This window comes from Candoia aspera, chromosome 1, assembly GCF_035149785.1.
Source record: "Candoia aspera isolate rCanAsp1 chromosome 1, rCanAsp1.hap2, whole genome shotgun sequence".
Classification (NCBI taxonomy): Eukaryota; Metazoa; Chordata; class Lepidosauria; order Squamata; family Boidae; genus Candoia; species Candoia aspera.
The window spans coordinates 322,710,526-322,733,901 of NC_086153.1; the positions used below are offsets into that span (position 1 = coordinate 322,710,526).

General features: G+C 39.9%; 1 protein-coding gene across 1 annotated transcript; it reads left to right on the plus strand.

Annotated features, from left to right (window-relative positions):
* Positions 1-1,284: 1,284 nt before the first annotated feature.
* ATG14 (autophagy related 14) lies at positions 1,285-22,978 on the plus strand. The gene is made up of 10 exons (XM_063290503.1): positions 1,285-1,516; positions 11,195-11,257; positions 11,405-11,447; positions 12,506-12,587; positions 14,434-14,671; positions 16,901-17,130; positions 17,720-17,837; positions 18,566-18,656; positions 18,758-18,843; positions 19,578-22,978. The coding sequence occupies exons 1-10, from the start codon at positions 1,290-1,292 to the stop codon at positions 19,882-19,884; spliced, it is 1,485 nt and encodes a 494-aa protein (XP_063146573.1). The 5' UTR covers positions 1,285-1,289; the 3' UTR covers positions 19,885-22,978.
* The last annotated feature ends 398 nt before the right edge of the window (positions 22,979-23,376 follow it).

Genomic DNA, 23,376 nt, shown 5'->3' on the forward strand with positions numbered 1-23,376 from the left:
GATGATACCACTTTGATGGCTAAAAGCGAAGAGGAACTGAGGAGCCTTATGATGAAGGTGAAAGAAGAAAGTGCAAAAGCTGGCTTGCAGCTAAACCTCAAAAAAACCAAGATTATGGCAACCAGCTTGATAGATACCTGGCAAATAGAGGGAGAAAACGTAGAAGCAGTCAAAGACTTCGTATTTCTAGGTGCGAAGATTACTGCAGATGCTGACTGCAGTCAGGAAATCAGAAGACGCTTAATCCTTGGGAGAAGAGCAATGACCAATCTCAATAAAATAGTTAAGAGCAGAGACATCACACTGACAACAAAGGTCCACATAGTTAAAGCAATGGTGTTCCCTGTAGTAACATATGGCTGCGAGAGCTGGACCATAAGGAAGGCTGAGAGAAGGAAGATCGATGCTTTTGAACTGTGGTGCTGGAGGAAAATTCTGAGAGTGCCTTGGACTGCAAGAAGATCAAACCAGTCCAGTCCATCCTCCAGGAAATAAAGCCAGACTGCTCACTTGAGGGAATGATATTAAAGGCAAAACTGAAATACTTTGGCCACATAATGAGAAGACAGGACACCCTGGAGAAGATGCTGATGCTAGGGAGAGTGGAAGGCAAAAGGAAGAGGGGCCGACCAAGGGCAAGGTGGATAGATGATATTCTAGAGGTGATGGATTCGTCCCTGGGGGAGTTGACGACCAACAGGAAGCTCTGGCGTGGGCTGGTCCATGAAGTCACAAAGAGTCGGAAGCGACTAAACGAATAAACAACAACATGAATAAGCGATCATATAAGTTCTGTAAATAAAAAATAAATGCTTCTTTCACGCCTTTGACACGCACAAAAACTCTACCAGAAGCAAAAATCTGCACGTTCCTTATGCTCTTTTTTTTTGTTTTACAAAGCCTAATTATTCGTGGTTTGAGAATTAGACCAACGTTCCGGATTTTCACCACGCACTGAATCAAAAACTAACCACGGAAGTAGACCACGCAGAACAGCTGAAATTAAAATGAACTTGATTGGCCGCTGGTTTAATACGTCATGGGAACCCAGCCTTTTAATTAAAAAGAAAAATCCTGCTTTCTAACCATTGTCCTCGCTGCCTGCTGCACATCATTCGACCTTTCGGGATAACTTTAGGCCTCCAAGCGAGAAAAACCGCCGCTCCGGTTTGCCCCACCTTCAGCATGTGCTCTTCTTCCCAGCCTCCTCCCTTTTTTCTTCCCATCATGCCTCTGTATGAAAACAAAGTCTCACGTGACCGCCGGCCTGCCGGGAGCCCGTCAGCAATATGGCATCTTCCAGGGGTGACGGTTGGACCGGCCCGGGCTGGCGGCGGCCCGGTATTGTGGCCGCCACCGAAGGAGCTTACCCCTCGGAGGCGGAAGCTGGGGCCGAGGGCCTGTATGTGGCTGTGGAGCGCTGCCCTCTTTGTAACAGCACGCGCCGCCGCTTGACCTGCGCCAAGTGCGTCCGCAGCGGCGACTTCGTTTTCTTCGATGGCCGCGACTCTGAGCGGTGGGTGCCTGACAGGACGGGAGTGGGCTGGGGCCTGGATTGTTGGCCTTATTTCTTTGCCGGTCTCTCCCCGGGGCAGGATTAAATGTCTGAAGCGCAAAAGTCCCAGAATTCCCTACTAGTCATTTAGGTGGGTTGGTTAAACATTGCTCTCGTGTTTCTAGCCGACAGCTGCTGGTGTTAAATTTGGCTTCTCTTGGTCGCGATGCACATCACGCCGTACTACAGACCAGCCAACCACATTTTAGCGTTTGATGTGAACTCAACTTGTGTGGCTAGTTTATGCTATAGTGGATCGTGTGAACTGAACAAATTGGGTTAATTAACTTATCTGCATTTAAGGTGACTATGAGCAAGTGTGGCATGCAAAGCCAGCCACTGAGTTTATAATGGAACACAAGTCTTGTCAAGCATTTTAAAAACTAATTAAAAGTCTTCATGCACTGAGATCACGTATCTTTGAGAGCCAGTTGCAAGGGGTTCATTTCTCAAGTCCTGCTTGTGAGAAGGACTTGAGAATGAATGAATGAAAGATTTTGTTAGTAATCATGAGAGCAGGCTACGGGACTAAATAGACCAGAAGCGGACAATCTATATTTGCCAGATGTTCAGTTCCAAACTTCAGTAGTCAGTATGTACTCTGCTTCTCCATCTCTGAGGTCAACTTAATATTCCTAAAAGATGACTGGCTGGATTGCCAGTTTAGCCACTCCAAAATTAAAATATTTTTCCATTTTGATTCAAAATATAAGTATTTTCTTTTTTGCTTCATTTATTTTGACGAGAATGGACACTTAGAACAAGATGTAAGACTCCATATATAACGCCAGGTGAGCACACACAAATAACATTCACACAACGTGCTAGACTAAAATGTGATTGGCTAGTTGGGTCTCAGTAAATATGTTCACATAATAAACTGGATCACAAATTAGCCAAGTCTCTTGTGAATCCTGCTCATTTGGGTACATCTGTTGTGGCTGTATTTGCACAGCACAGTAAGTTAAGTAGTTAAGTTGCGGTTGGCTGTTTGCATTCAGAATATATTTCAATATATTCTGAACTAAGGCAACTGAATTAATTCATGGAACCATGGTAAATATATTACAGGTTAGTATGTTGTACAAACAGATTGAGGTTAGTTGAATAAACCATGGTTAGTGGGTTACTGCTGAGTTTTTTAACATTTTGGCAATCTACTCTTGGCAGTCAAGTTATGTGCTTTCTTGTCCTCCTTAAAGTGTGGAATTTGCTATCATGGGATGTCAAGTAGTTTATTATGGCAGAGAGTGAGGTGGGCCACCCTCAGAGATTGGAAATCTTAGGCCTTTTTTTAGCCCCCAGACCTCATCTTGGGAACCAAGTAATGGGACTTGGGTTCTGATTGATGCTCTTAAATGCCTGATCTGCCTGCAATAGATATATCCTCATCCATGATTTCATTGGGGATGAGGGGGCAGACCTGGCATGTAACACTGAGACCTGGATGGGTAAGGAGGGGGGGTCTTCTCTTGGAGATCTGCCCATCTGACTTTCAGATTTTGCATCAACCATGATCCCAAGGTAGAGGAGACAGAGTGAAGATTATCATCTGGGAGATTCTCCAGGTCACAGGAGGCACTGTTCCATAGATGACTGGATGTAAGGCACTATTTGTGAGGTTGCGCTTGAGGGACAAGATAGGGGTGCTACTGTTGTTCCAACTTCTTTGCTGCTCAACTCAATCTCATCATAGGGTTTGTGTTGGAATTCCATTGATTTTTTTTTCTGGGGGACTTTAACTTACCTTCCTATGGTGGAAGGAGAAGCTTCTTGTGAATTCTTAACCACCATGACAATCATGAGCTTGTTCCAGATGATCATAGACCCACCCACATAGGCAGCTACACAGATCTGTTTTGTGCCTTGGAACAGCTGAGAAAGGATATGAAGATGAGGAATATTTCCATCATCCCTTCGTCATGCTTCATTCATGACACCAAATAGATCCTGTTGATTTCCAAATAGCACTTGGGGAGTTTCCCAAAGCCTTGGAGGGCAGTTCTGTCATGTGCCTGGTTGACCTCTAGAATAAGAGGGCAGAGGCACCACTTAATAGGATTGCTCCTGAGTGCCCTCTTTGTAGCCGTTGATCCATGGGGGAGTTCCTTGGTGTACTGAGGGGCTCTAGGATATAAAGCAACAGAAGAGATGCTTAGAGCAACAGTGGTGTCAGACAAAGAATAAATGTGACTAAACAAGAGCTTGCATCTGAACCTATACCATGATGGTAAGAGTGGTGAAGCAAACTTACTTCTTTTCCTCTTATTACATCTCTGGATAGCTGCCCAACAACATTAACTTGGTCACTGTTAGGGAAAACCATCTTGGAAGATGGTCTGCGGGGCTGCTGTGATGAATTTGCTAAGCATCTCGAGAATAAAATTGCTCATATTTACTTGGACACTGGTTAGGCAATTCCTGCAGAGATGATAGAAACTTTGTCTTGAGTTATCTGGGATTGATTTGAGCCTGTAGTTCCTGAGGAAGTGGACAGGATCCTCTATGCTGTTAACACTACCATATATGGGTTAGATCTCTGCCAGGTGAAAGCCACTGGGGAGGTTACAGGAGGCTGGATGCTGAGTGAAGAGGTGATGCCTCCTGCCTTGAAAGTGATGATGGTGTATCCCTTCTTCAAGATACCATTACTCAGCTATTTTAGACAATAGTTGATTGGGCTCCAAATTTTCCCTTTTTAGGGAAGCTTCTCAAGAAGGTGATTGGATTACAGTTACAGAGAACCATGGAGGAAATGTTTTATCTGGTCCCTTTCCAGTCAGGATTTAGTCCTAGGTATGGGACTGAAATTACATCACTTGCTTTTGTAGCATCAAAATAGAGGGAATGCAACTATTCTGGTACTGGTGGCCTTGGATATGTCTAAGAGTCGACAATGACTTGATGGCAAATAAGCAGTCAATCCTCTTAAATCAGCTGTGAGAATTAGTGATAGGCATTGTTCTTTAGTGGTTCCCCTTCTTCCTTAATGGCTAGTTTTGGTCAGTACTGATGGCTGGAGAGAGGTCAAGTTGTCAGCCACTCCACTGTGCTTTCTGCAAGCCTCAGTCCTCTCTCCCCTGCATTCAGCATCTACATGGAGCCACTGGGAGAGATCATCTGCCTGTACAGGGCGTGATATCAGTAATATAGGTTTTTATTATATTTATTGTATTATGTATTATAGTGTTTTATAGTTTTATAGTTTTATAGTTTTATTTATCTTTTATTGTAAACCGCCCAGAGTCCCTTTTGGGAGATGGGTGGTGATAAATTTGATTAATAAATAAAAATAAATAAATAAAGATGTGGTGGTGATACTCAGTTATACATCTTCAGACTAGGCCGGGCAGGGGTTGCAGTGGAGGTCCTGACCTGCTACTGGAAGGCTTTCAGGATCTAAGTGGGAAGCACCCAGACAGACCAACCCCCCAGGGCTCCACAGACACCACAGGCAAGGCCTGGAAGAACAGCCAGGTTTTTAATGCCTTGTGGAAGACTTGTGGAATGTCATTGCCACCACCTCTCCCCAGTCAACACTGACTGGTGTTGAGTGCTAAGAAAGGAGAAGAGTCACCATAGAACAGTGCCCCTGACTCCCAAATCCTGCAGCTAGTCCAGAAAGATAACATAATCAATGGTATCAAAAGCCACTGAGAGATCAAGGAGCACTCAGATGGACGCTCCTTAATATAATATTAATCTTACTATATTAAAGCTTAAGCCACTCAGAATCCCTGGTGATGGAGTGTCATATAAGTTGCTGTAATAAATAAATCTCCAATATTGTAGGCCTCGTTAATCTGCATACTGGACTAATGAGAGGAAGGTACTGATACTTTCCATCCTACTTTTAGGTTTCCTGATGGCATCTAGTTGGCTGCTATGAGACAGATTGTTGAGGAAAATGAGGGTTTGCATAAATTGAGCAGAGCTGTTGTACATCTTAACACCAAGAACTGTAGAACTTCCTGCAGTGTGCCTTGATTGTGAAGCAGGAACAGAGGTTTATCCTTGAAATAATAAGAGTTGGAGGATTGTAGGATCATCTAGTCAGTCTGCCTGATTGACACAGGAAATCTGGAACTTAGATTATTCCCAAAAGTTACTTGTCGTCTTGAAGCTTCCACCAAGAGAAACTACAGTATTCTATAGGCAATTGGCTTCAGTGTTCAACTGTTATCTTCAAGAGGTTTCTCTTAAAGTTTTATTGGAATTTACTGTCCTGTAACTAAACCTGTTAGTTATAGTTCTATTCTCTGAGTAGAACACAAACTTTTTTTAAAATCAAGATGTTATGCTTGAGATAACTGATAAATTGAGATAACTCCCCCTTTTGGGGGGAGATGGGCGGTGATAGAAATTTGAATAATAAATAAATAAATAAATTTCTATAGGCATATTAAGCTGGTGTGAGGGCCAAACATATCTGTTTATCTCAGTTGAAATAGGATTTTTTAAAATAGTTGTTGACCTAAGTTTAGGGTTGTTGGGTTGGTAACATGAGCTACTAGATTTTTTACACACAGCTGCCTTGTGCATCCAATCCTGAGTAAGTCAGGGATCCATAGTAGAGTATTTCCATTTGAAACAGAAGTTGCTAATTTCATTTTATCACATTCTGAATATTTAAAGCATTTATATCCCATTCTTTAACCTGAAAGACTCCCAGGGAAGCTTACTGGATAAAAACGAGGCAGTTTCTGCCCACAGATTTCCAATGTTAAAAAAAAAAAGCAACATAGAAGAAAAAGGTCATACAGAAAATAAAAACCCATTTTTATTGTTTCATCGTTTTTATAATGGTCAGCTATGATGGAAAGGGCTGTTCAGAATGACCCAGATGACACTCCAGTTATTGAGTGGCTCCTGATAACTGGCGGGTGGTCACAGAAATGCTGACAATTCCTCTTTGCTGCTGCTGCTGCTCTTCCTTGCAGAGTGATGGCTTTCAGACAGCCTCCGTGGGGAGGAAGCTCCAGCCTATCTGGCAATGGTAGCAGGGAAGAGAGAGAGCAATTCCTTGCTGTATTGTTTATCTCTTCTTTTTCTCTTAGGGTTGTGGTGTTTGAGAGCTTTTTTGAGGAAGTTGTGGGGTAGCTTAGGCTAGCTGGTGGTGGCAGTCAGTAAACAGATGGAAATTCCTCTCATTCAAAAGATGGTGTAGCTGGTGGTGGGAAAGATTTGCCTGAGATCATGGAAAGCCATTGCTGCTAGAGAGTGGACAATATTGAGTCCAGTGCACCCAAGAATACATAATGGTATAAGAATGCTACATCCATTATTTCATTATTATTTTATTTATTTATTTTCTATCCCGCCTTTATTATTTTTATATGTGATGATAAATCTTGCGGAATTGAGTGGGACTTAGTTTTATGTGTGTGATTGTAATTCCTTAGCTGTAAACTTCATGGATCTGCAGGATCCATGATTCTTAACAGGATTTAAACATGTCCTCACAGTTAATTGCTCAAATTACTGTATATTTCATTCCAAAGTGTAGTGTTTCTGGAATGCCCTTCCTGTTCCTTGTGTGAATGTATATGTTATGAAATTTGAGCTTGGTTAACATTTAATTAATCATTGTGGGCAGAAACTGTTGCAAATTAAAACAAAGGTGTGCATCTTCCCTTAATTTGTACAATCTATCTATCTGTCTATCTCACTGCGACAAAGTTATAGGAGCAGTTTTGTCAAGAGAATCAGGAAAAGCTGCTAGGAGATAATAAAACTTGTATTATACAATTACTGAATAGTGTGATCAGATCTCAGTCCAGCCTATTCTTTGCATAGCCCTCCACAAGACAAGTATATGATAATATTGACCCTATTACAAAGTTTACCAAGATACCTTTCTTTAATTAAAGAAATTAGTTTCTATTAGGGTATTTAATAGTTTCTATTAGGGTATTTTTGTCACACAACAGCTGACAAAGTTAAGCTCCTGCTAAACGTCTAATTTTCTTAAGAGTTACACTGAGAAGCCAGTAAGAGATTATTCTTCTAACTAGATTAATCTGTTGGCAAATTCCATTGCCTCAAACATTGCTTTTTCTATGTTCCTTTCTTGCCTCAGAACAGTCATGGAAGAGCATCCTCAGAAAGTGCATTTAATCTAAAGGCCTATTGTTAACTACAAGTAGGCCTTGTTTAGCGACTGCTTCATACAGCAACCATTCACAGTTATGACAGTGATGAAAAAGTAACTTCGCGACCAGTCCTCACACTTACGACCTTCACGGGTCTCTTAAGCAAAGGAAAGCTGAAGTAAAATCATAAGCACAGTCACAATTTCACTTAGTGACCGCTTCGCTTATGACCAAGTTGCTGGTCCCGATTGTGGTTGCTAAACAAGGACTACCTATACTTCTAACTCCATCCAGCATATAGCCCAATACAGTTTACTTACAAATAAGTTTCCTTCAGATCAGTGGGTTCACTTCTAGGTCAGGATTTTGCCTATAGTTTCCCCACCCCAAGTTCTTTAAGTATGGAAAGACTGTTTTCAAGCATTTTACAAATATATGATGGTTTTTTTAATTGTAAGCCACCCAGAGTCGTTTAGGACTGGGTGACCTGAAAAATAAATAAATAAGCAGACCTTTGTGAGGGATAGCATATGCCTTCTTTATCTATTGAGAATTTTTAACAGAAGTCAAATACCTCTGCTCTCTTACATATATAGCTAGATTGACAGGATGCATGTTGGATTTTAGTTACTTATTATGAATACTTTCACCTTGTCTTTTACTCTATAAAGCTTCCAGAGTGACTGTCAATCACAGTAATGAAATGCAAGAATTAAATGACAAGATAAACAGCCAACATCAAAAGCATAAACTGGAAGGAAGTCATTAAGCACTGTCCTTCACCTTGATTTTTGAAAGAGCCTTGTCTTCACTGTTTGTTAGAAAATATTGTCAGCAATGAGACCAGAAAATCTCAATTGAGAGAGCATTCCACAATAATAGCATGGTTATTGAAAGGTGGTTTTTTTAAAGTTTTGTATCTTTATTTGCTATAACTGGAACTTGCAGGACCTGCTGGAAATTAGAAAAGATTAACAATATTTTCCTACACATGTTTATGTAGAAATACCTCCCCTTCCTTGCTGAATGACATGATTACCTGTGGTTAACTTACCCATGTTTTATTCAATTTATCCAATTTCCTAGGTCACATGGACCATAAACCAATCCCATAGACTTGGTTTGTGTAACAAACTGTGCTAAAATGTGATTGGCTAATGGGCCAGTGTATCATGTGAAAATAGTCGAAGGATTACTTCCAGGAAATTCCATTAGAATTGTGAAGTCCTGTACTCATTAAGGGTGAACTCATCCCACTGAACATAGTGGATCTTACTTTTAAGTAAGCATGCATAGCCTTACCAGTACAAAGAAAATTATTATTGTTTTATATTTTGCAAATTTTAAATAAAAATACATATTTTCCATCTAGGGTTTTAAATCAGATGTACTAGAATCTTTCTACTAGTAAAGCAATCATCTTAGCTGCAGCCAAGCACAATAATTCCAGAGTTTCAGCCTATAAACTATCCTATCGATAGGGTAAATTTATACTCAGGAATGGCAGTGAGATATAACCACCTATAGTAAACAGAAACTGTATAATGGTTTTTATATAGTTTCTGTGATTGTCAGGTTAGACATTTGTTATTAGAGGCCTAGCAGCAGGTGTAATACCCGTTCCACCACATTTTTAAAGGTCTTATTTCAAACTGTATATTTCAGTTGTGGAAAAGAATTAGCAGTCAGTGAGAGATTAGTCATAGTATCAGATCATAAAATAATAAAGAGGGAAACACTGATTTGGATTCAAATCCTTTCTTTCTGTCTCTAAAATTACATAAATAGAAAAGGGATAAAACAGTATAGACACTAGATCTGTTAGCAAGTAAAAAAAGTGATTGATATGAAACCCAGTGCATACCTGTACAACTAACCAATTTCTATCAATCCATCCGTAATACACTCAACATATAATTCATGTGCTGATAAAATCAACTGCTTTAAACATATTTTAATTTAATATAGTAATCAGATACCTTCATTATTAAATAAAGTTATTCAACTATTTCTTTTAAAAAGTTTTGGAATTGCATCCCCAAGTTAAGAGCAGGATCCAATTACCTTGTTTCTTCAAAACATCATACACAAATGTTGGATCAGCATCCACGGTAGGGAACAGAATTTCTAAAATGCAGTAGAACTTCCTCATTTGAATGTTGAGATGCTCTTAATCAGGCAGGTTGTAAATAGCATAAGGCCTGATCTACTGAAGAAAGAAAAACGTTATGCTTTAAAATATTTTTCATAGTACCTAGAGCTCTTTTCCCCTCAGCAGAGCATATGATTTCCTATCACTGGCTGAGCAGGATTCTTTGGCAGAGAGCTTTCATTATATATATTGCATAGCTTTTCTTCCATTCTAATTCTTCTAGGTCGTTTTGTGTTTAAGCTTTAGACTTACTGCTGTTTTGTGTTTTATTTCTTTTTAAAGACATTGTTTTCCATAATGTAATTGGTATGTGTTTTATTATTCCAGTTGTCTGAGTTACCTTAAAGTTCCAATTCTATATCTAGTTGCGTGGGATTGACTCAGTGGGATTTACTTCTGAATAAGCTTGCATCATGTAGCCTCATGTGGTGCAGAGAGGTAGGCAGCAGTATTGCAACTGAAACTCTCCCCACGACCTGAGTTCGATCCCACGGAAGCTGGATTCTCAGGTAGCCGGCTCAGGTCGACTCAGCCTTCCATCCTTCCGAGGTCTGTAAAATGAGTACCCAGCTTGCTGGGGAAGGTGATGGCTGGGGAAGGCAATGGCAAACCACCCCGCTCTATAGTCTGCCAAGGAAACGTCGCGAAAGCGGCATCCCCCCAAAGGGTCAGACTTGACTCGGTGCTTGCACAGGGGACCTTTCACCTTTCAATCTTGCATAGGAATATGTTACAAAACAGTTCTCTTCAGCCTGGTATCTCTCCTTTAGATGTGCTGCTCTGTATCTTCTATCATCCTCAGCCAGAATGGTTTACCTAATTGGTTTGGATTCAGAGGAGTTTAATACAATACATTGGAAGACAGGTACCAGCCTGAGAGAGTCTGCTATAAAAGTTTTAATATTCCTACATAAAATTGCCTTCCCAAATTCAGATAGGGCAATACTGTTTCATTGCATAAGTACAAACTGTGATGTTTCTTGGTTTTGAATTGTTTATTCTCTGGCATTGCTTTTATTGATTCCGATTCTCTAAAGACTGACATGGTTATACTGATTTTGGTGAGAACTAAGCTGCATAAGATTCACTACTCTTGCATAAGAATTTTAATGGTGTCTCTCTAGTTTGGTGCCAAGATCAGCCCATTGGCCACCAATAGATAATGATCTGCATTCTGCCATTTCTGTCTAATAAGACCAATGCCTATCCAGAAAATCCTCCAAGAGTCAGGGTTCGTTTCAGTCATCTTGTTGCTTCTACAGTAGTTGGTTATTTATGAAGTTCCAGCATAGCAAGTAAAAAAGTAAAGTGATAACACTCTAAGCAAGGACGTTCTAATGTAGACCTTATTCGTATTCTTACTGCGAAACACATTTAAACATTACTCTTTTCTAGGTTTTCTGAAAAAAAAGAGAGACTAAAGCACCTTAGAAAGAAACAGCATGAATTCCAGTCTCAGTAAGTCCTGATTCATTCTATTTTACTTTATTTATTTAAGTTGATATTAATATACAGTTAACTTAAATCATTTAAACCAGTATGGGAATATATTTCTGGTTGCCAGTTAATATTCTGTTTCTTTTTCTCCTCTTTCTCTTCTTCTAGGTTGTTAAAAGCTATGGAGGGGAAGCAGATAATGGATCAGCTGGTGAGCATTGTAGAATTCTTTCACTTCATATTTCATTCCAACAAGTTTTCTATAGTGGCTGTTATTCACAGTGCTACTTGCATGGGAAGGGAGCCAATAGTTGGTCCTTCCTATGTGTCTGTCTGATATGTGGGTGCTGGTGCCCACATCATTGTAAATAATTGCGTTTCCAAATGAACAAATGCTTATTGTACCTGTAAAGGTTGGATGCTCAACCGCAAGACAGATTATATTCAAATAAATCTCTTTTGGAATATCAGAATACTCCAATACTGTTCTGACTTTACCTAATGCTGATGTCACTCCAGACATTTCAAAAGTGTTCAGAGGTCAAAATCACTCTGCTTCAAGCTTGCACTTGAAACAGAGTGGTTTCAAGTGCAAAACACCTCCAGGAGGGTTGTAACAGTGCTAGAGTGCTTCCAATAAGATTGGAGCAATTTATATCAAACTCAAATCATTTTACACACTGTTATTAAATAGTACAATAGTCTGATATTTTTAAAAGGGATACCGGATGCCCTTAAGTTTGATGGAAGTTTTGTGCCTCTTGAAAGTGGCACTTGGTTCCCCTGACGTGTCCCTGTCCGATACTGAATTTTTTTCCAAGGATTTGACCGCCATTGTTATTTGAGGATCAGTGTATCTTGACCAGAAACTTCCTACTTCTGAGATGGTGCCTAAAGAACTAGCAGATAATCAATATCTATAACTTGCACTAGACAATTTGGTTGAAGAATTAATCATTCTATTGTGTAACTCTCTTCTGAAATGAAGGTAAAACCAAAATGTGGGCAAAACAAAAACATATATGGCTTACTTTATTATTACATCAAATTTAAAGGTAAATCTAGGACATCCTAATAGTTTAATGTTCCCTTTTCAGTGGCCTCAGCAACTTCTGGGTTGCTGATTAAAGCTGAATGTATTTGGGGACAGAGTCAAGAGATTCTAGCCAATTATCACATCTGTTACTTTGACCAAAATGATTTTTTTTTAAAGAATGCAAGAATAGCATATTTTTTTACAGGTCCTAATAGATGTTCTTTTGCTTTCAGAGATGGAAAATAATGTCATGCAAGATGAGAATTGAGCAGCTGAAGCAAACAATATGCAAAGAAAATGAAGAAATAGCAAAAAGTAAATTATGATTGCAGAAGTCTTGGCAGATTTCTGTTACAGAATTCCTTTTCTGTGCCCTTCTCTGATAATTGTTCAAAGTAATTTAACCAGTTTCATTAGCTTACCAAAGCTTCTTTGATAAGAATAATAATGGTGTGAAAGACCTTCATATTTCTGATCTTCCTTTGCACTCCTGTGCTATGAAGTAGTATTGGGCATATCCTAAGGCATGTGTTTAAATATGTATAAAATTGATTGGCCAAATGGTCCTACTTGGTATTTAGTGTACCCTCAAATGTGCTTCCAGAATCCTTTGATACAAGTAGAGGTTCTTTGGGCAACATGCAGCATTTCCAATACATAACAGGTTCAGAACAGGTACATAATTTGAAGACAATGTTCTAGTACAAAGATAATTATTTGACAGTACTACATATGTAAAAATGTGTCTCGTTTTTACATGAAAATCATAGATACATTCTTTCACATTAATAATATATTGAAATATAGGTAATGTTTTAGAAATTATCTGTATTTTAAAAGTAAAATCTTAAAACTACAAGAATTGCATGGAAAATATATTTTCAGCCCAGTGGTTTGTCTGCTTGTGTTAAAGAACACTGTTATGTGATCGGGTATATAATTTCTTTTATTCTTTTAATTTTAATTTGTTCTGTTTATTTATAGATTTATACCCCACTTTTCTACTTATATAGGTATTGAAAGTAGCTCAAAACATTTAAAACAAAAATACCAAATTAAACTGTAGCATTAAAATAAATAAAATTAAAAATCAGTTAATGAGTAAATGCTTGGTAGAGATGCATCCTTATTATGTTTTTAAAATACTGGAGCCTTAGGACCTAATGCATCTTCATAGAGAGCACATTTCATAGCTTGCAAGCAACACAGGAACAGGCCCTCTCCCGGATACCAGATAGATTAACCTTTGGCAGTGAGACATCTTCAAAACTGCCCCTCCTACTGATTTGTGTGATGTGGCAGTGCTCCCTCAAATACTTGAGCCCAATGGTGTTTAAGACTTTAAAGTTCAGCACTTTGGGATGTAACCAAGGCATAGATAACCATCTTTGTCCAGCCTGCTCAAGAAGGGTTGTAGCTGTTGCTGTAGCGGAAATTGTGTAAAGGTGTTCCTTACCATAGTCACCTCTTGTGAATGCGGTGACAGCTGAGGACCAAGAAGCGCGACTAGATTGCTCTTTTCTGCAAGAGGGCAGCTCAATCCAGAACAGGCTGAACATCAGTTCCTATCCAGTTCTCTCCATATCAGCAGCTAGAATGAAGGGATGGCTCTGTCAGCGGAGTATTTTAATTACCCAGAATGTGCAAGATTTATGAATCCAACCTCTGCTCATGCCTTCTGCCCTGAAATCTTGATAATTTTCTATTACTTCTGCCCAATTTTGTTTTGACTGTGGGGAGAAATGTGAGTAGACATACAAACCAAATACTGGGCTGCAGCTGGCTTCATTCTTCTTTTCTAAGAGGCTGTCTTGGGACCCAGAAATTTTACTGAGATCAAGATAATGCTTGAAACAGCTGTTTTGCCTTACAGCATGTCAGTTTCTGTTTTTCTCAAAAAAGTTTTCTAATGTGAAAAGTTAGAAGGGGCAAGGACATGTTGGCATCCTAAGGTGCTGTGCTTTGGATTTTAGATTTAATCCTGTTTGGTGATCGCAGGCACAGCTTTATTTCACAGTCATTATATATTTCTACTAGTGATAGAATGTATAAGTTTGCTGATCTAAGTAATACAATTTACTTATACAGTATCCATTGAGTAATCAGCAGCACCATTTTGAGAGCAAGTTGCAGAGATTAACTGTTGCCTTTGCTGTTCTAGATTCTGAGTGGCTTCTTAGGATTAAAGATGAGAACCAGAAGCTTTACCGAAGGGCTCAGCGCCATCAGGAGAAGAAGGAGAAAATCCAGAGGCACAATCGCAGGCTTGGAGAGCTGGTAGAGAAGAGGAGCTATGACTTGAGAAGCCATCATGAGCAACTGGCAAATCTCCGGCGGTCACATGTCCTGGAATTAACCTCTGTTATATTCCCTATTGAGGAAGTGAAGATTGGTATGAGGTAGGCAGGGAGGAGTAGTGTGGCTGATGTGGTTAATCATATATTCAGGAAGTGGTTCACTTTCATGTCTGTATAGAAGAAGTGAGATTTCTAGATATATTTTTTCATAGTGAGGGGAAGAAAACCAGTGCCATTAGAAGGCAGTGAGAGTAGGAGATGCCATGAGTGAAATGTTCTATGTTTACTTGAAAATAAGCCTCACTGGGACCAATTGGATTTACTTCTTAATTTGAAGTATCTATTACATTTGTATTCCCCCTTTCTTACGGTAGTTTATCCTCATAACACTGAGATGGTTAGGCTGAGAATTAATTACTCGTCTAGGATATTAGGAAGCTTCAGCACCATACCATATTAGCTGTATGTTTTAGCAATCCCCTTAGTAATGTTTGGCAATGAATCAACTGAGCCCTTGGATAGCTGAAGTATAAATTCTGGCAGAGTTGGAATACTGGGTCATATCAACAACAGATATACAAGATTGTGAATCAGTAACCCCAACCAACAAGTCTGCATAAAAAGGACATAATTAAGGGAGTTGCAGAAGTGTTTGTTTGCAAAGGCCACACCTGCCTGTCACATAGGTAGATAGCACCCTATTTATTTAGCCACTTTTTCAGTAGCAAGGCCTCCCTCTAAACTCCTTCCTTAAGTATAGGTCAAATGAGGTGGGACCTTTGCTTGAAATGGGTAGCACAGGCTGGAGCTCCTCAGCCTGGTGTTGAAAGTTCTTGGGTAGTTACAGTCACACTCTGAGCAGGCTTTGCTGCCTGTTCTTCTCCAGGAGCAGCAGTAATGACAAGAGCTCCTTTGAAGAAACAAGCTCTCTTTTCAGTTCTTCTTGATCCTTCTCCTGCTGCCTCTGGCATTTTCACTTTTATTTCTGCAAAGCTGAACAGGTTGCTTCATCCACTTCTTTTTTAACGTCCGCTCATCATCCTTCCTCTTAATCTATAATGATTCTGTTAACTTTATTTTATTCTTATTTGATGCATCCTCTGAACTTTTCCCTTTTGTACCATAATGGGAATTGCAGTAGTTGCCCCCCCCATCCTGGCATGGAGCATTCCCAAAATGCGTTATTAGTGGAGATGGCCATAACCTCTTCCCAGACCTGACTCAGATAAAAGTAGGGCATAATTTTGCTCCCACATGCGGTAGCTGAGAGAGAGAACTCTTAGGATTCAGCCAGGGAGTTTCCAGCACCATGTGTTTCCCACTTTCTGGTCTAATAAGGCAGGGTTCCTCAACCTTGGCAACTCTAAGCCATGCGGACTTCAACTCCTGACTGGGGAATTCTGCGAGTTGAAGTCCGCACGGCTTAGAATTGCCAAGGTTGAGGAACCCTGTACTAAGGTGCTTATCTGGCACTTTCCTATGTTTCATAGAGTTGGACCATTTAATAATTAAAGTGCTTGAAGTGCTTAAAATACAATTCCAAGCATGTGCCCTGGAGTGTACCTGGGCCCCTTTATGTAAAGAGGCGGGGAGCAGATAAGCAGTTGCAAGTGTCAGGAGGCAGATGGAAGTAGGAAGATGGATCAGTTTGTTCACTGTTACCCCTTTGAGCTCTCAAGGAGAGGGCTTTAAAATAAGTACACTCCCTTGATGCTTCAGTTTGTCATCAGATCACAGTGTCCAATGAGAAAAACAAGCTGTCCTGATAGTAGCACTTTATGTCCGTTGGTCTCTCTTTTCCCGGCATACATGTTTGGAATCTTAGCCTTTTAGGCAGTCCTTTTTCTATGCAAGAACCAACTGCTTTGTTTCCCATCTGGCATTCTTGCTGGAGGGAAGAGCTCAGTTCAGTTCTTCTTCAGGGAAGTAAGCTACTTCACAGCCAGGCCCCTTTGAAGAGCCAGGGGAATTTTGCAGGCCTGAACAGAGATGTCTAGCAGACGTTTTCCACCTTTTGCTTTTGTATCATCAGCTGGCTTGCTCTTTCCTTAGCCCTTCATTTCCTCCCTTCTCAGAAGCCCTCCTCACCCTTACCTTTATCAGGCACTGAGCCTGAAAGTGTTCATTCCTTACTAATAAGGCTTACTCCCAAGGAGGTTGGTGTTTTCCTTCACCACGTGGATGGCACTGGGCTGCAAACACAGCACCTGGCTGTAGCTTTTTAAAGCAGCCGTGCCTTTTCCTGACAGGCACACTCTGAAACCTCCTTTTGGAATAGAATCTGAAGTGCTGTGCGGTCCTATAAGTAACAGTGCCTTGCCTTTCCTCTAGGGACCCCACAGATGTATCTTCCGAGAGTGACAGTGTCATGACATCTAGCACTGTAAGCAAGCTTGCAGAAGCCAGGAGGACCACCTACCTTTCTGGGCGATGGGTGTGCGATGACCATAATGGAGACACCAGCATTGGCATTGCAGGGCCTTGGATAACCCTTCCCAATAATGGGGATTATTCTGCTTATTACAATTGGGTAGAAGAGAAGAAAACCACACAAGGACCAGGTAAAGGGCCAGGTGCAATTTAAACTTCTCTGAGTCTGCTTGGAACCAGCTGCTGCTTCAGTTTTTTTTATCAGTACCGAAATGTAAATTCCATGATCTCACCCAGATAGTTGGCATGTTGGAACGTAAGAAAAGCACAGGATACCATAAACTGCCTTCTGACTGAGCCGTGGTTTTCATGGGGAGCCTAAGAATTGCAGAACATAATATTGGCTGGAGAGTTTCCCAAGAGCACATTTTAGCTCTCATTGCTGAGAAGATGATGGTTCGTTACACGGCATTACATACAGAAATCCCAGAAGTAAAAGATTGGCTGATCTCAATAGTTTGGCAACCCTGGGTGCCCAAAAATAAAACTTAGATCTCATGCAGGAACACTGAACTTTAGTAATACTTGGTGATCTTGTGAGATTTTACTAATTTAATTTTTTTTAAATACTTTTTTATTTAAATTTGAGATTCCACAAACAGCATCTATAGTTGTTGTGGTGCTTTGTTCTCCATGAGTACGATGTTGTAAATCCTTGGTCTTTATCTTTTCTGGTGAGTCTATGAAAACTTTCTGATTTTTTCCTTGCTTCTGTTCTAGACATGGAGCATAACAATCCTGCTTATACCATCAGTGCTGCTTTGTGCTATGCAACTCAGCTGACTAACATTTTGTCACTTATACTGGATGTAAACCTTCCCAAAAAGCTATACAACAGGTAAGGAATCCAGAAGGAGCTAGACTGCATGCCAAAAAGGTAATTTGAGAACATTATGTTGAATGACAGGCCCCTAGGAATTGGAGCCCAGTACAATATAGCACTTCATATACACCAAATTTTGAGCTCTAGGTAGATTTCACAGAAGCACTAATAATCAAAGGTTGACAGAAGCCAAGCTTGTGAGTGGATTCTGAGATGGTAATAGAACTTTAGAGTTGGTGGGCAGGAAATGCTCTTGTGACTTCATTTAAAAGAAAAAAAACTGACCACCCAGGGCTGGAACATTCCTGGCATTTATATCATTGGAGCAGGTGGGGCTGCTCCACACACACACACAGACAAACACAAATGGGAAGTTTCTGAAGCCTCTGCAAGAGTTAAACTACAGGCATGAATACTTAATATAGACATTAGGGTTGTTTTTGTGAAATGGTGTTACGTATTTTAATATGTTCAGTTTTGTAAACCAGTGTGATGGAGAAGGGAGGGAGGAAAGGAAAGGAAAGGAAAGGAAGTTAGGGGGGAAGGGAAGGAAGGAATTGTGTGTTGCCTCCTTTCCGAAATGGAAAATAGAACTGGATGAGTCTTGTTCTTTTTCTGCTAGCTGTTCCAGCAAATCCATTTTGCAAAGTCAGAGTGACCCTGAAACATGTTTGTCTATTTGCCTTGAGTTCTTGTTTAAGTGTTTTTGTGTCTTAATATTTTTGTCTTAATATATTTTGCAGTGAGTTCTGCGGAGAAAATCTCAGCAGGAGGAAATTCACCTGGGCAGTGAAAAAGCTAAATGCCAATATACTTTACCTTTGCTTTTCTCAGGTAGTTTTTATTTGGTTTTTTGGAAGGCTTTACATTGTTTCTTCCTCATCTCTCTCATCCTGCCTGATGAGTATTCTGCTTTCCTTCATGTGCTTTTCCAGCATGTCAACCTAGATCTTCTGCACCCTCTACACACTCTCAGAAACCTGATGTACTTGGTCAGTCCTGAGACAGAACATTTGGGAAGGTGAGAAACAGTTCAACAATCAATGCCCCTCTTTCTCCCCTGCCGTCAGTAACTTGGTTATTTTCCTCTTTCACCAGCCGTCTGAGCCTCCTGGCAGTCTTTCTCACTTCTCTGTATCAAGCATCACTGTAAACAACAGTGAAGGTGAAGTTTGATGAACTACTGTGTATTGAATGAGGCTCATGTCACAAGTAATATCCACTCTGACCATCACCAACTCTCCAAGTCTGAGAGAAAAGAGAATTTGGTCCAGGAATCTGGGATGGGCCTTTTCAATTACAGACATGTACTTTGTTACCGAACTATGAATTTCTGGGTGAAATGACAGCAGGAGCAAGTTTCTGACTTCAGTTAACAGCTTGCCTGTTTTTCAGTTTTTTTTCTCACCGTGACAAGGGACTGCAATTTGTCTCAGTTCTACATGAACTGCCATATCCCATAGAAAAACCACTTCTTCTAGCTTGTTGCTTTATGGGTTCTTCTGATACTTATTCCCTTATTCTGTTGATCTTTTTAAAATCCTTGATTCATCATACATACTTAGCTTGCTCTGCTGAGGTTTTGAGTCAGTTGCTCAGCTGAAGTGTCTTCTCCTTCAGCTTTGACTCTTTTACTTCAGCTTGTACACCTTTAAACATAAATGTGTGCTTATTTTTTCCATTTTGGCCATCAAGTGTGTGACCAAAGCATTTTTCTTTTTCTGTTTCTTTTTCTTTTTCTTTCCCTTCCCATAGGTCTGGACCATTTGAGATCAGTGCTGATTTGGAAGATTCCATGGAGTTTGTGGACCCCAGCGGTGCCGGTGAAACAGATGAGAGTGGAGATGAGCACATAAGTGATGAAGAAACTGACCTTGGAACAGACTGGGAGAACCTGCCCAGCCCACGGTTCTGCGACATCCCCTCCCAGCCAGTAGAGATGCTGCAGAGCCAGAGCACGCAGGCTTCACAACCGATAGCCAGCAGCAGTGCCGGTGGCATGATCTCCTCAGCAGCAGCCTCAGTTACCTCTTGGTTTAAGGCATACACTGGGCACCGCTAAGAAAGAATTGGACCTCTGTGTAGGAAATTCCCTATTCTGACCCCCCATCGCTGCAGTAGACTCTGTATTCAGTTCAGTAGTGCCTGGAACAATGGCGGTCCGGCCTCCATTTGCAAAAGAAAATCCAGAAACTCTTTATTCGCCCAAGCTGTAAATTCCTCCCAACATATATTTTCAGACACCTGCAATGGGACTCAGCAGTTTTGAGTCACTGCCTTTTTTTTCTTTTTGTGCTGAAAAGGAAAGAATTTTACCTGCACATTTAATTTCTAGTTTATATTTTCTCAAAGAAACTAAGAAAACAGACTTTGGGTATATAACCTGGCAATCATTTGAAGCATGGAGACAAGAAGAGAATCGTGGAAGAAAGCAATCTGACAGTCATGCAAATGCTTAAGTCTATTCTGCTCAATCAGTTCTAGCAAAGTCCTTGGACTTTTTTGTCTTTTAAAGTGTGCATTATTCACAAACTTAACCACACAAATGCACATTTCAGGAACCTTCTGGCAAATGATGCTTTTTTAATGAGTTTCTAAACTCTGTTGCCATAAATTTTAATACAGAAAATTATCTTTTTTTTTTTTTTAAGAAAAAACTACTGGCGATAATTATGTCTTTTTTGTATGTGTTGCATTCATCCATTAGTAGATCTTTCTGAATGTTTTTCACCGTGAGCCATCCAGAGTTCCCAGGCTCTTTACTCTAGCTACCAGACACCAAAGAAAGACTGGGCCGTAATAATTTCCCAATATAGAGCAACTCTACTGCAGTCATAAGGTTTGTTTTTTCACAAATTCTTTCATGGTGTGGAAGCATACCTCCCTTGCAGTTTGGTTGTGTGTACTACATGTTCTCTGTCTTTGGGAAAGCTGGCACTCCTGAGATGAGAACACGAGGACTTATCCTCCTTTTCATGTCCAGTTATTGGATGTAGCATGTTGTACATAGGACTTCAATCCATTGTGATTTTGTTTTGGAGGGCGTTTGGAAGTAAAAAAGCTTTCCATTTGCAATGTATTCTTCTTGTCCATCCTCCTTTGAGATGCTTCCTGGGCAGCAAAGCAGTCCACGTGAGTCTGTTGATGTTTCTCTTTCTCCACATGTGGTGGCTATCCATGCTGAGACCAGAACTTGGGAGTTAGGCAGTTTTGCATCATTCTTCCCATCAAAAAGGATAAAGGATATGTCTTGCAAGTCAGACTTACTTAAGGATTCATCACACATGTCTTTCAGTACCATTGTATCTTTCTTGATCATAAGAATTATTGACTCCCCCTGAGCATAGCTACCAAACCATCTTCTGTGGAACTCAAGTAAGAAAATCCTCTGTAACCAACAGTTCTGTGCACCAATTGCTTATATTGTGACACAGTAAGGAAAAAATGGCATATGCTCACTTGCTCCTTCATAAAGCAGTTTCTGTCTTCATATTGCCTAGTGGTCCAAAATACTGGCTAGGCAGCTGTAGCTTATTTTACATCATTTATACGCTGCCCCATTTGTGGATTCTGGGTGGCTAACATTTATAGTTAGTATGTAAGTCACCCATTCCTAGCATTGTGAGTTTTTGATGCTTTTCTGCCTTAGAGACAGTTCAGCCTTTCAGCAGAGCAGGTACTGCTATCATGTGGCATATCCTGTCTTTTTTTTTTCTTCATCAAATAATTTTACTAAGAATTATAAATGAAAAGAATAAACGCCAATACAGAAAAATACACAAGAAAAGAAAAGAGTGTGAAAAAGAAAAAAAATAGAAAAAGGAAAATAATACCCTGTCTTGAAGAACATGCTCCCAATGCTTGTCAAACATTAATGCTTTGGAGATTTTATGTTGGGAGCATTTTCCTGCATTACAGAGAGATTGCAGTCTTGCAAGAACTTCTGAATTGGCTCTTGGCAAATCAGTTCTATTAAGTGTTTCTATGATGGTCTTCTATTTGAGCCTGGAGTGGGTATAATGGAATACATAAGAATTTGAGTAACTTTGCTATGCAGATTTTTTCCTGCCAAATAGGAACTTATCTGGAGGATAGGAAATCTACTCCTTTACATTTCTGTTGCTAAACCAAAGATTCCTTTAGTTAAGTGTTTTGATTTAAAACCCAGGTGATGTGATTTTTCCATTCATAAGACTTAGTATAGAAAGACAGTAATACTATGATCCACACGCATCATTATTGGCTTCTGTGGAAGCTATAGTGATTTATAAAAAAATGGAAGTGAATGGAATTGTGAATGACTTTGGGCTTTGTCTCAATGATCTTTAGTAACATGGATTGTCCTCTTACCTGTGTGTGTTAATGAAATGGGAAAGTTGTTAGAAGAAAGGCACTTTATTGGTTGCAGGTGAGATGAGCTGCTTAACGTTGTGACTGCTGGAAAAATGGAGGGTGGGCTCTCAACACTGTGTAAATATGTTTGTGTATTTCCTTTTCTTCTTCTGTTGTGTGTTCTTTCTCCTGCTTATTTCTGAATATAAACACATGGAAATCATTTCTAGTGAACTGAGACAAATTTAAAAGCCAGTAAGCCATGAATCCTTTTTGCTTGTCAGTTTCAACCTCTTAAAATGGTGCCTCTCTCCTTCAAGAATGGAGCATCGCTTTGGAGGCTGCCAAGAGGCATCCAACTTGTAATAAGGTAGGGTGCTGCTCCCTTTCAAGAAAAGATTTTTGTATTTTTTTTAATGTTTTTACACTTCTAGAGCTATCTGGAGAAGCTCTGAATATGTTTCTAAAATTACAGTGCAAAAGAGAAACATTCTGTTTAATGGATGGCAAAGACAGACCACCCATTGATGGGTATCCTGGGTTTACATAGCTAATTGAGCATTTTGCAAGATGTTACAGTGTCACAAAGGCAGAAGTTGTACATTGAGGCCCAAGAATCTCAAAATGCTTAGTGGGTTATTACAAATACATAAATGGTTTGCTGTCTGAAAATTGGCCCTCCAAACAGAAGGATTGCTATTTGAGTACCCCTAAATCCATAGCTTCATGACCTTGTGGTGCCACTTTCAAACTAGTAGTCCTAACTAAATACAGACTTGTGTTTTTAAAATTGTATTACTGCAATAAATCTTTGTTGTTGTTTTTTTAATAGTTGCTCAGTTTGATTTTATTCTGTTCTGACGTTACTGTTATCATTGAAACTAATACTTGATGTCCAAATAGCTTGTGTGGAAGTTGCAGAAGACTATCAAGGAGAAAATGCACATTTCATGCTAAGGGTATGTAGTGTTTACATAATCAAGAACTAACTTAAAGGAAACATTTGTCAGGAATCTTTTCAGTGGTTATCTATAACCCCAGACTGAGCCCTTTTTTCCTAATTTATGATACAATTTATCCATCCAGTTGTAGCTAATTTTGGAACTTTATATATCTAAGAGATGGAGAGAAAATTGGAAGGAAGCTTATAGAAGAGACCTCACTTCCTCTGTAAATATTGAAAGAACTGTTTGGCTAGCAGAAACCTATTACATTTGAATGT